The sequence below is a fragment of the Tachypleus tridentatus genome, chromosome 1 (genome assembly GCF_004210375.1).
Source record: "Tachypleus tridentatus isolate NWPU-2018 chromosome 1, ASM421037v1, whole genome shotgun sequence".
NCBI classification, from domain to species: Eukaryota; Metazoa; Arthropoda; class Merostomata; order Xiphosura; family Limulidae; genus Tachypleus; species Tachypleus tridentatus.
In genome coordinates this window covers 140,187,251-140,201,598 of record NC_134825.1, presented here as the reverse complement: position 1 = coordinate 140,201,598, position 14,348 = coordinate 140,187,251, and the positions used below count along the sequence as shown (strand labels likewise).

The 14,348-nt window shown below is 31.4% G+C and overlaps 1 protein-coding gene across 2 annotated transcripts in view; it reads left to right on the top strand.

Annotated features, from left to right (window-relative positions):
• LOC143225641 (mdm2-binding protein-like) overlaps positions 1 to 14,348 on the top strand; it is a 134,990-nt gene that overhangs the window by 37,855 nt on the left and 82,787 nt on the right. For both annotated transcript variants that reach the window (XM_076455432.1, XM_076455439.1), the window contains exons 5-8: positions 4,455 to 4,512; positions 7,320 to 7,524; positions 12,515 to 12,652; positions 14,117 to 14,217. In XM_076455432.1, coding sequence (XP_076311547.1) covers positions 4,455 to 4,512; positions 7,320 to 7,524; positions 12,515 to 12,652; positions 14,117 to 14,217 — 502 coding nt within the window. The remainder of the gene's footprint in view (positions 1 to 4,454; positions 4,513 to 7,319; positions 7,525 to 12,514; positions 12,653 to 14,116; positions 14,218 to 14,348) is intronic.

Sequence of the window (14,348 nt, the reverse complement as noted above, 5' to 3'; positions counted from 1 at the left end):
GCTTGTTCCAAGTCATCTGTCTGGACACTTCATCAAAATGTTTTGTCAACCTATGAAAGTACTTCTAACTTATACTTTCCAAGCCACATTTAAAAATGTTGATGTTGCTTTCAAAGCCTTTGATCAAGCTAAACATTACATAATTAGTTTCAAAAACATTGTAATTTAATTTTGAGTTCATTCAGATGTAATGACAGATCAGTGAAAAACAAGTCTACTAAGCAAAGCCACATCAGTTAAGTGAGGAAACTTCTATATTTTTCATGTCTAAAAATAACCTGATTCCATTTAAGCATTCCATAAAACATTCAAGTACTTTACCATGACTTAACCATCACACATTATTATTATACAGTAGTGATCCATTATAAACTGAATCATCTTCATTTAACAGTGGCACAAATTCTTGTTTGTGCAAAGCCTGCAAAGCTATCAAATTGACTATTTATCACAACTGCTGTTACGTCATTAACTTCTTTTAAACCTACATTTGCACTCAATACCTCTTGATGTATGATATAATGAACACATACAGGCAGATGACAACAGTTTCTGTAAAATGCTTCACAAATCCAATATTTCATCCAATCATATTTTGGGAAACATCTGCCGTAAATGACATTATTTTTGACATATCTATCTGTTTATCATGAATCATTCTAATAAGAACCTTACGTATATCTGCTCCTGTTGTATTCAGGGGCAAATTTTCTAACTTAATTAATTCATCATATATTGCATTACCATTGGGATATCTAGCAATAATAGCTAATTGAGCTGATGACAAATAGAAATCACATGCATTTAAGTCTTTTTTTTTTTTTTTTTTCACTTGATTTTCTGTATCAGATTTCATCTTCATCGCTGTACTTACAGTATTTCTACCAATTGGTAAAGTAGTAATTCACTGAATAATAGCTGCTTTATTTTGAGAGTCATCCAATAAAAATGGTGCACATTTCACAAAAGCTTTTTTAACGAAGTCTCCATCACTTAGTGAGTTTTCATGCTGGACAGTAGTATGTTAAATACTGAAGCTCGCAGACATTAAATTTGAAGGCCTACATACAAATTTAAGGAAGTTGTTTGACTGAGACTGTTTATCTTTTAACATTAATAATTTATATTTATGTTCTTGCTTACTTTTTTCTGGAAGCCACAGGTGGTTAGTTTCAAAATGTTTTTTTTACATTCCAAGTTCTGCTCACAACTGTGTCAGTACACAGGATGCACAGAGCTATGCTGTTCGTATCAATAATGCCATGTTTTTCAGTCCACCAATCTCAGAAACTCTTTTTAATTCCTTTCTTTGACAATTTTATTTTTTTGTTTATTGATTCCACTATTATGATAAGGCTGAATATTAAAAAACAATAGCTATTCAGAATCATTAACACAAATATTTAATGTGACAAATGAACATTAAAACATGTATAAATATGAATTAGCATTAGTCCTAATTAGTTTCAACAATACCACAGTTAATAATGTTAATGGAGATAAATTTTCATTTTTCAACACAATAATACCAATAACACTTAATGCTAATAATTAACACTAACAAACACTTAACAATTAATAATTAGACATAACACTACACAACAATGATTAATAATGACTTAGACTCATTAAGTCAAATCTATGTTATGAATCGACTAAAGACGAAGAAGAAATCAAGGTTGCAACACCTGAATTATGAATATACTTGTATAATTGAGAATTGCTAGCTAAAATTAATGCTTAATTTTAAACTATTTATAATGGTAATTTATTTCAATTCAAATCCAACCACAATAATATGTAATTCAATAGCTATCAAATATAAATAATTGAATGTTTATTTACAAAAAATATATATAATAACTTCCTGTTTAATTAGATGAAATTAAAAATGTCTCTTGATTTGATCAGTTTTCATGCTTTATAGTTTTTGTTTAACTTTTGGATGATAGAAATGTCAGTTTAGGTGTGTGAACAAAAAACAGCAGCACATCAACTTTGACATGTGTCTTAGGTTCACCATTACAGACTTAGATGGACCAGAAGGTCTTTTGTTGTCCAGAAACATTATTTTATGTTATAACTTCCATGAAAGGTTTTTCAGTCACTGTAATTGGTTTAAATGTACAGGTGGAGATGGTAAAGAATCAACCACTTTCTTTTTAAGTAGTAAATGTTGGTTTTTGAAAACTTGTATTCATTATATACACAACCAGTTATAGAGATTGGCAGTTAGTGGAATTTGATAATCCTTTAATCATCATCCTCAAGTAATTGATTATGTTCAGTTAATTTATTGTTCTTACATGAGACTTGGATAGATGGAATAATCAAATATTGTAAAAATCACAAACACTAATCTTGATTAGTATATTATTAGTGTTGTGCTTCTCACAATATTAGTATTTATTCAGCAGAATAGCTAAATAGGCTGGAAACAAAATGGTTATCGAACATCCATTCCCACGATAATGTTGAGAACAAATGAAATAATGTTATTAAAAATTGTAGTTTGTTTTGATTGCCATAGATGAGAATAGCAGTGATAATTATTATCTTAAAAACTTGTGTTAACTTTGTTAGTTTTCAGTGAATTATAATTATACGAGGTCTGTTAAAAAAATACGCGAACTGTTTGAATTGCGAGGCTCCAGTTGGTTCCAGGGGAATCTGCTTGGTGTCGCTAGGTTTGCACAGATCAGCTGATTACGACGCCATTTCCCGATTGCAGATATCTTCATTTGTGTATTAGCTACGCGGTTTTAAGTGAAGTGCGATTTTTTCGTTTGGCGGATTTCAGAATGAATGACCTGAAGGAGCAATGACTTGCTGTGAAATTTTGTGTTAAACTTGGAAAATCTGCGACTGAAACTTCTGCCATGCTTAACACAACTTACGGTGATGTTGCTATGAAGCGTACAGCATGTTTCAAGTGGCATGAACGTTTTAAGGATGGTCGACAGTCCATTGAAGATGATGAGCATCCTGGACCCATACGTCGACAAAATCAACACCCTGGTGCTGGCAAATCGACGTCTGACTGTCAGGGAGCTTGCTGAAGAGTGTGGGATATCAGTTAGCTCTTGTTACGAGATTTTGACCGAAAAATTGAAGATGCACCGCGTTGCTGCAAAATTTGTGCCTCAGAACTCTTGCGTTTTTGGCCAAACACTCGATCACTGTTCTTCCCCACCCCTCCTACTCACCTGACCTTGCTCCTTGCAATTTTTTCTTGTTCCCCAAACTCAAAAGACCCTTGAAAGGAAGAAGATTTGAGACGATTCCCGAGATTTAGGCAAATGCGACAAAGGAGCTGGAGGACATTACAAAAGAAGCGTACCAGGACTGTTTCAACAAGTGGAAACACCGTTGGGATAAGTGTGTGCATTGGGGAGGAGAGTACTTTGAAGGGGTCCCAGACCTGTAACTTCTAAATAAAGTACATTTTGTTTTATGACATCAGTCTGCGTATTTGTTGAACAGCCCTCGTATATGTAGAAACGGCTCGTTTGGGTTAAGAAAATGTTTTACGTAAAGGAGTGAACAAGGTTTCGACCATCTTAAGTCATCGTCAGATTCACAAAGAAAGAAAGAAAGGTAACTGATCGGAAGCTGACCACATATAATTATTATTATATATTCAAACGTCAAAGCACGCCCTCTACATTCCGATACTCAGTTACACAACCCCTTTAAAACGTGGTCAGCTTCCGGTCAATTACCTCTTTCTTTGTGAACCTGACGATGACTGAAGAAGGTCGAAACGTTGTTTGGTCCTTTTCGTAAAAAAATTTTCTCAACCCAAACGAGCTGTTTCTACATATATTCTTCTCTACAGGTGGGTTTTCTCGACATCACTGAGCACTTATAATTGTTTAATGTACATGTATTTAATGCTATTTCCAGAATGAATGCTAGAAATTCTTTATACGATCAAATAAATTTTTTTGATAGTGTTAATTTCTGGCTCTCTTATGGTTTAATGTGAGTGTAGAATATTTTTTACTTTTGGTTGTGCTGGACAAATTACTTGCTAAAGAGATGTGAAACTTCAGACCTTTGTTATATTTAACAAGATATACAAGTTTTTTTAAATTTAGGATGTGATTTGTGAGCTTCATAACATTCAGGAAGTGTGATTTATAAGTTTTATATGATAGCTAGATAACACTATACCCATCAAATCAGATTTTAATAATGTTTAAGGTATTTATGAATTTTAAACTTTTTGTTTTATTTGATCTGTGTTTTCATGTCTCTGGCACGCTACTTATATTTTTGCTTTCTTACGCTAGGAAAAATTCATAGGCCATTTACTATTATAAAAAAATAAATCTATGAGACTGTCTTGTATTTTGTAGTATTGAAGAATTTTTTTGGATTAAACACCACCATTACATTTTTTGTTAGTTATTTCATCCTAATATTCTTCGTTTTTTTGTGTGTTTTTTAAGGTAATTCACTGGTGAATGTGCTTTTGGATGGACAGCTTATGGCTACTCTGGATCCCATGTAAGGTGTTTGATAGTTGATAAGTTCTTAATTTTGTTTCTATTAATACTCCCTTATCTCACAACAGTGTAGTTTATTATTAGGTTTTCTTAGTTATTTATTACAAATTGAAAAGTACTTTCTCTAAAAATGTAGTTATACAACGTGTTTTTTATTAATAATGTCAAACTTGCTGTTCTTTGGGTATAGTGTTTACAAAACCCTAGCATTGCTGCAGTGTCCTTGTTTGTCTTTGTAGTGTGTCCTCTCATAGAACTCCATGGTAGGTGGTATTTGTGGACACTGAATCTTACTCCCCTTCCTTATGGATTCATCAGATCACCCAAAAAAATAAAACCATAAAAGGTAGCTAATTGGTAAGTGATTATGTCTTGAAAACTCAACTGGATTCTCCACCCCATTCTGCACCTGTACCTCATTTTATCATTCTTTGTCAGAAAATCCTTTAGAACAAATATCTCTCTTTTTTCTTTTTATTCAGAAGGGGTTAGAGGGGTTTGCTGACTGTCCAATGTCAGCAAAGAAGCTATGTTCTGTAGACATCTTGGGGGAAACATCTACTTAGAAACATAGTGAAACTCCTCTCTTTAATTCGAAGGACATTGGGGATATACCCATTAAGGTTACTTGCCATGCTACTTTGAATTCCTCACAAGGCATTATCATTGAGAGGGACTTAAGGAGCATCCCCATGTCAAAGATTCTCACTAGTTTCTCCAAACAAATTTATACAGTGTGACATATTTTTGCTTGTAAAGAAGGAATTATGTTGCTAACAATGTACTTTTTTTTAGGTTTGAATCACCACATTTACTTGCCACTGTCAAGGCAGGTTATCTAAACAATAAGATACAACCATATATTTGCAACCTTCTCCAATGTTTCCATTATCAGCAGTTTGGTCATTTGAAGACATCTTGCCATGGTTTTATGATGTGCTCTCATTGGCATAGACTATGACACGTATGAGTGTCAACTGGACCTTTACTGCATCAGTTGTAATGGTTTCTGTCTCTCTTACTTTCATTCATGCTGTAGGTGGGTTTAGAAGAAAGAGGTGCAGCATTTAAAAACCTTTGATAATGAACTTTTCTTGTCTGGAGACTTGAAAGTTGTCCCCTACTTCATCTCGGACTTATGCTGCTGCACTATGTTTCAATCCTTCAGTGGTTGTGCAGAAAGCACATTCTGTACCTATGCTACAGTTTTCTTCCCATCATATGAAGAGTCTTTTGACATCAGTGGATAATTGAGTTCACAAGTCAATGTCTACTCCTGTTTTTGTCCCTGCCATTCCTTCCAGTCTCCTCGGCTCCGAGATGTAGAATGATTCTTTATTCATGTCCTCAATCTATGGAATTTATGCTTACCAACATAGACCTGCCCACTTGAACAAGGGCAGGATCCATGGACATCAACAAGACCTCGTTCTAATAAAAAGCAAATGGCGTGGTCATAAATTAAAGGGTTCTCCACTGAGTTCTCTTCTACCTAAGTAAAAATGGCCACTTCTGATACAGTGGAACTATCAAAATTTTCATTATAACTATCCAAGTTTCCATTCTAATTTGGATGGCATTAAGGCTTTGATTAATTTGTCATCCTACATGTTTTTCCCTAAAGGAAACATTCTTGACACCTGCCAATATGATTACCGTTCAGTAGTTTTCTCTATACTGGAATGACAGGTTGTGTAATGGAAGAGAACATGGTAGGGTGGCACTACTGGTTGGTCAAAATGAGCTCACATTGTCTGGACTTTGATGGATTTTATTTTTGCACAAGATTTTTCTTTTTAAACTGTTACAAAACTCATCAGCTATTTATATACCACAATATAAAATATGAATAAGATTTAGCATGTCTAAGTGATGCTTAATAAAAATTGCCTGATGAGACAGCAGTAAATCTAAATTTACAATGCTAAAATACAAAATATGGTATTTTATTTCATACTGTGGACACAGCAGATGGCCCCAAATGGCCTGGTTCTTAAAAAAAAAAGCTTTATAAAAATATTTGTATGTGTTCTTATTCTCAAATTATATGTAATAATTTACAAGTGTAAAGAAATCATTTTATGCAACATGTACATAAAAAATATTGTTTAGAAATGTATTTGTTTAGTAAATTGTTGAGGATGATTTTGAATTCATGATTATATGTATTTGAGTCTCTGCAAATTGAAACATCAATTTTAAATAATAACAAAAATCGACGAATAATGACATTTTGGACATAAATATATGAGAATTTCTTTGGAACAGCACAGTTCAGTGTTTAATGTTTGGATCTGTGGAGCTGAGGTTCCAGGCTTGTATCCTGTTCATACAAAAATAAATTTTGAGGCCTTATAAGAGTAAAAACCAAATTCTATTATTCAGTTTGCCGAGAACTGACAGTGGGTACTATTGACAAGCTGCTCTTCTTCTATCACTTCAAAACTAGTTACAACTGGTGCAGATATTCCTTGTGTAGCTTTGTAGAAACTTAACAAACTAAACAGGATTTTTAAAAAAATATGCAGCATATTTTGTTTCATGTTAATGTCTTTTGTTTATGGCTTAAAACGTATGGTTATAATATAATTAATCAGAGGTTGGGATTTACTGTTTTTAATGCAGTCCTTAATGATTTTTTTTATTAATTTAGCTTCATTTCTATGTAATTATTTAATTTCAATATATATATATACACACATACACACACACACATACATACATGCACATGTACACATTAAGTGATATTGAAAATCAATATACATTAAGGCATTTGCTCAAATAATTTACTCTTACTGTTCTTCATAGGAATCACTTGGACCTATATGGTGCACTGTATCGCTTCTTTGTTTGGCATAATGCTTACACTGTTTGCTACGAGTCTCATGGTTGTGACAAGCAGGTTTTAAATAATTGGGTGCATTTACTAAACGGAGAAATAATGAGTATCCATGAAAAATCCTTTCTTTGTCCTGACCTCTGGAGAGGTAGTCTTAGATTTACTACAAACAATGTAAGTGAAACAAAATTAGTTAGGTTTTGTAGTGATAAACAAGAATTAGCTGTTGTTCATACAGGATAGTATACCTACTCATATGTTGTCAAGGGAAGAGAGTAAGTGTAAAATCTATGAATTAATGATGGATATAAGTGGGACAGTATGTGATGTTTCAAAGCACTGGAATGTAAATTGAAATTTTGATGATCTATGATACATCATTTCTCAATTGTGTGTTTTATTTAAGAAAAGTGAGGTTCTAATTAGCTTACTTTTTAGATTTAAAAATTCAGAAAATATCTGAAATGGAATAGAAAAAATGTATCACTTTATTTATTACAGGCTTGTATTCCTTTATTATTATTATTTTATTTCATGTGTATTGATATTAATATGAGAAAACCCACTTGCAGAGAAACATATATATGCAAAAACAGCTGGTTTGGGTTGAGAAAATTCTTATGTAGAGTAGCGAACATATACTGCTGCATACCATATATTCCCGACATCAGCAGAAAAATAACCAACATTTGGCAAAAACTAGTAACAAAATATGACATTCCAGTTAATACCAAATTTATTCAAAAACTAGGCACAAAACTAAGGTCTATACTATATGAAAACTACACTGACAAACACCACACCAACATTATTTATAAAATACAATGTGATAACTGTCACAACTTCTTTATTGGAGAAACAAGTAGAAAAATGGAATCCAGATTCAAAGAACATAAAAAATCACCTTTACACATTTTCAAACACTGCAAATCAAATAAACACAACATAACCATAGAAAACACCCAAATACTAAATAAAGAAACAAACATAAACAAATGCAAAATTAAAGAAGCCTTACTTATAAAACAACTCAAGCCCAAAATAAACCAATACAAAGGAACACCTTTTTCCTATATTGAAAAATATATTCAAACATCTGAGCACACCCTCTACATTTCTACACTCAGTTACACAACTGCCTTCAAACATGTGGTCAGCTATCGGTCAATTACCTCTTTCTTTCTTTGTGAACCTGACAATGGCTGAAGAAGGTCGAAACGTTGTTCGTTCCTCTACATAAAAATTTTCTCAACCCAAACCAGCCGTTTTTGCATGTGTATTAATATTAGTTTCTTGACAAATTATTTTAACAATTTTGTTTTTTCACACTTTAAAATGTTGGTAGATGCATGTCCATGTTCTGTTATTCATGCATTTAAATTACTATTTTTTAATTAGGAAAAAAAATTGAAAGTAATCTTAAACATAGAATTAACCCAATTAAAATTTATAAAGAAGTGGTTCACAGTGTAGAATATATGTACTGTAATAAGGGGGAATTTTAGACTATACCAATGTTAATTACACGCTATAGCAATATTAAAAAAAAAAAAAAAATCTAGACATACCATTTATAATGTGCCACGGATGTATAACAGAAATATACAGTAGGTGTTCGTGACTTGTTGGTGATAAGGCTCAACAATAAAAAAAAAAGCACACAATCCACTTATTTTAAAATAATGTATCAAAAACATGCCAAACATTTGTACTGTTGGTTATTACAGTTACATAGAGCTTTAACTAATTGTCTCTTTTACATCATAGTTTACACAGGTGGGTTCAATTACTTTAGAATGTCCTTTGACAAGACTAGTTTCTCTTCTCTGTTATTACAAAACAAGAATGTGATACTTATTTTAAAATCACCATTATAATTGTTGGTTATCACATTTGTATCCAGAGCTCTAAATTGATTGTCTTGTTTTTGTCAAAATCCATACAGGTGGATTCAATCACTTCAGAACACCTTTTGAGGGGACAAGTTATTTCTTTCTGCTCAGTTATCACAATACAAACTGTGATATTCACTTTAGAAAGTGCCCATTATGACCAAACTCACACAGTGTAACTTCACTTTCAATAATTTACCTCTTCAGAACTTGGTCAATTGTATATGCATATGCATATATGTGTGTAGTGCCCCAACTGACACTTGTAACTTTCTACATACTACAAAATGTTTTGATGTGACAATATTCAATAAAAACTAAGAAGGTTCTAGTAGCATAACAATCACTGACTAGTAAACTGCACAACATATGATTTGTGCATAGTTATGAAAGGAAACCTGCAACAAGTTATCATTTCTTGAAATACTAAATTTAACATTCATGCTTTTTAATTACCGAAATCATGACTCTTATATTGAAGTTACAGTTGTCTACATCTATTATTGAAAAAGATAATAATATAAGTACACTGTAACATGAGCTCATCAAAATGTTGTACATTTGTTATAAAAGTTCATTTGCTACCTACTCAAAAAGTGGGTCCCTTGTCATCAAATACTGTGGCATAGTTGATTGTTAGTTAGTAAAAACTTCTAACAGAAGTAACTTTGCAGTAAATGTTATTAATTTAATGCATTATTTTATTTGTTATTTTGCACAAATGATTAACTGTTGAAAAGAATAAAAGTTGTATGTCACCTTCGTTGGATGCACTTGTTTAAAGTGAGTTCTTGCTGTTCAAAGTTTGAAATGATATTAAGAGATAAAAGTCAAGCCAATCTTCTCAGTGTGCTGATCAGATCTTTGAATTTTTTTTAGTATTTTAAACAGCTTTTGAGCTGAATAATTAACAATATTAAATTAGTGTCATGAGTAATGTTTATTCTTTAAGTTTTACACAAGTGAGATAATCACTGTGATTTATTAAAACACCATACATTTAAAAGTATGTCTGAAAAATAGCCATCAGAAGATCACTCCTGATTTCAGTGTAACTCTATTCCATTGATTACACATTTAATACTTTGGCTTCTACCTCCAGCCATTATTACTCAAACATGCAAAAAGCATGCAATTTATTTCAAGGACACAGCAGAAAGCTCTTGCACTGATTCTGCCAGTTTTTGTTGATAGTTGTTATATTTTAGTTCAACATAGAGAGGCATTATAGTAAGAAACCAAAACATTTTAGTTCTAAGAAAGATCATATGATAGAAGAAAGAGTATTAAATGAAGTTTACAAATATTTGAGTAGCAACTCAAAGTCAAAATTATAAAATATATGTTTGAAGTTATGGCTGTGCTAATAATGTTACAGATGATGAGCTTGAAGACAGAGATGGTACTCATGGTAGCATAAGAGATTAGTTGTAAGTCAGAGACTATGCTAATGGTAGTATAAGATATGAGCTTGAAATAAAATAAATTACTAATTGTATAAATTATGAGCTTGAAATTGGAGACTATACTAATGGTATAAGTTATGAGCTTGAAATTGGAGACTATACTAATGGTATAAGTTATGACTTTGAAATCAGAGACCACTAATGGTACAGAGATGACGATGAAGTCAGAGACAGTGCTGATGAGATGTAGACATCTAATATTAACAAATTAGCTAGAAACTAAACAAGAAATCAAGAATGTAGCTCATTCACAAAATAGTTCCGAGAGTTGTAAGATGTTTTTTTTATAGTCTACTATAATGTAGGAAGAAATATCCTTTAGATTTAAGCACTGATAATTAATAAAGTTATAAATTTTGCTATAGTTCAAGAGGTTTGAACGTTTTGGTGTCATCAGTTTTCTGTAAAACTAAAATTGAGCTTCATTCAGTAATTGTGTAAAGTGATAAATTAATCTTTAAAAGATCGTTATCACGTAAGTGTTTTAGAGAAAATTTCATTTTTCAAGTAGGGTATGTTATGTCATATTGTGATGAGTAGTGAATTTGTAAATTACTTCAGGACAATATTAAAATACACAGAACATGATTTTAAGTGTTTTAAATAATTTTGTATGAGGGAGAAAAATTTACACATACAGAATATTTTACATAAAATAATAAAGCCAAAAGCACTTGTAAAACATCTGAGATTAACTTCAGAGCATTTATTAATGTTTAGAAGTACAGCTTAATTATGCATTACAAACTGTTTTCAGGTTATATGTATGTTAAGAAAGAAAGCTCCTACATATGCAGCAATCAGTGTCTTATGTTAGCATGCTGCATTGAATTTCAGTTTGTTTGGTTAGTGTTATTAATAGGTTTTCACTTTTAAATATATAGGAAGGTAAAGGCTTTTACTAAATCATTAAAATTGTTTATTTAAAAATCATTAGAGAAATTTTAAAAAATTGGCTCAGAAAACAAACAGAAGGCCTATGCATTGCTACTTGAGCATTGGGATGATGTTAAATTCCATTACAAGTGACTCTAAAAGGTTGTATCTTGTTTCTGTGGGAACTTTTGCATTCAGTCACTATTTAGAAAAAAAAAAATTAAACTATAGTACACATTTGTTAGCTTGGTAACCATTTTATAGAATTAGAGAAACATTATGAGTTTAAAAAGTGATGGTGAAACTTTCAAGAATAATCTGAACACTGTCAAAGGAATATGTTTTATACAAACTTGAGAGAAAAAATTTAATGGTTGCAAGTGTAACATAATTTTGATATGTAACATATCCTCTTTTGTGAAAGTAAATAATGTGCATAACAAATAAAGGTAACTGTCATTTTTGTTTGTAACTGTGTACCCAGGGTAGTATGAAACATTTGTCTAACTTTGCACTTTTTTCTAGTATCATTTTTTAGTAAATGAATGTTAATATTTGAAATATGTTTTGATGTTTTTACATTTGGTTGCAAAATTAAAAATTGTTGTCTATGAATATCTAGTTAGGCAAATACTATACAGAAACAGAAACCACTGAAGATAAAAACCACTTGTGTAACATTCTGTTTTGGGGAACAAAATTGTAAAGTTAAAGGAATAATTGTAAAAATTTACTGAAGTTGTAGAAGGAAAATATTAAACAAATTTGATAAAACTGTAAATAATCAGTAATTTAGTATTATTTTTACAAGGGAAAACACTTATGCAAATATTTTCAAATTGTTAGAACTGAGGGACTAAAAAAATTTATAAAATATTCACATCTCTTTTAACCCTGGATTGTTATTATATATTTTTCATTTTATAATAGAAAAATACCTCATTAGACATCCCAGGATTTTCACTGTTTCCATCACCTGAATTAGAAAGAAGCACAAACCACGAAATGGAGAACATGAATATTAAAACTATTCAGAATAAAGAGAAATGTCCAGAACATAAAGAAAAGGTAATTATTTTCTGTTTGAGATTGTTGTGTTTGTCTGTGCCTTGCAGCTAAATTTATTCCAAAAATTGTGTAATTTGCCACATCTCATCATATGATAAGCCACAAGAGTCCGCTCATTTCATCAATAAAACCAAATATGTGATGCAGTTGTAACAAGTTATCTCATTCTCACTATGGTAAGACTATTCTGAACCAGTCAGAGAATTTTGTTTCCACATGGAAAAAAGAAATGCTACTAGTACATGCACAAAGTAGGCAGCATTGAGCAGTTAAGACTGTATATATTTTATAATGTCTATGATTCATAAGATTTCTGTACAAATCAAAGTAATTTAAATTTATCTCATTTAAAAATTTGTATATAATATTTTTGAAGAAAATATCAAGTTGTATGCCACATTAATTGGTATAACATGAATAAAAAGTAGTTTAATAAAACTATGAATGTAAACCACTTCAACCTCATTACATGCACAGTAAATGATTAATAGGATTAATGGCTGAATAGATTTTACTCAACATATTTCAAACTTTCTGAAGAATTTAATGATTCAGGTATTTAACCAGAAACATCAGTGGAAAGATTGATTTCATTCCATGTTTTACAGCAATTAAAATACAATTTTATAGTGTTTGAAGTAAAATAATAATAATGACCTTGAGGTTTGAATTTGTGAAAATTTTGAAATTCTGGCACTGTATTAATATTTAATTCTGGCCATCTTCATAAACTAGAACAATGCAGCAACGTGAGAATATTAGCCTACTACTTTAGACTTAGCATGACAGGCACTTCTATACTTCTACATATATATATAAAACTAACCAGAAACTATCTAAACAAAGGACCAAACAGACACATGTATACAGAATAACACATTTCCATACAAAACTAATATACAAGAAATGTATAAATGCTCTGAATTACAATAACATAGGTACATCTGGCTGATTCCTCTCATCTAAGCAGAGGATCAAACAGGCACATGTAAATACAAAAACAGAATCTTAGAGAGAACTAACCAGAAACTATCTGAACAAAGTTTCAAACAGACATGTAAATACAGAAACAAAATCAAGGATAGAACCAACCGGAGACCACAGTCTCAAGCCACATTTGTAATGACAGTCAGTAGCAGCAGAGATTTGGTGACAACCTTGTCGAGAAACGTTAAAAAATAGTTTATAAAAGTGAAAGCAATTATTGAATTAGATCTGATAGTACAGATTCTATGACAGCATTGTTCATGGTTGTTTTCAATAAGATTCTTAAATAATAAGACTGTCATATTATTTTGTGCAGTAACTTTTCAGAAAGATAAAGTACTCTGTATATTTTTCCAGGGAAAATGCTGCCACATTTCTGGTAAAAGGGACTTCTTTTTTCTCTCTCATTCTTATTGTTTACCTAAACAAAGGAGTACTTAAGTTTTGAAGGTAGTTTTCCTTTTTTTTTTTTTTCAGGTTCCTGTACCTTTTGAAGTCTCATCATGTTTGGAAGTAGTACACATTTGTTCAGTTGATACCATTCCCCTTCATTTAATTTGTCATGCCAGGTTTTGTCTGTATCCTTTTATATAGTGAATTAATGTTTGTCAAATAATAAATCTAACAAGTCTACTAGTAAATTTGGGATGTATTTTCTGAGTTAAGATATTTTAATGAAATAATGTCTTATGAATTTCTTTCATAAAGA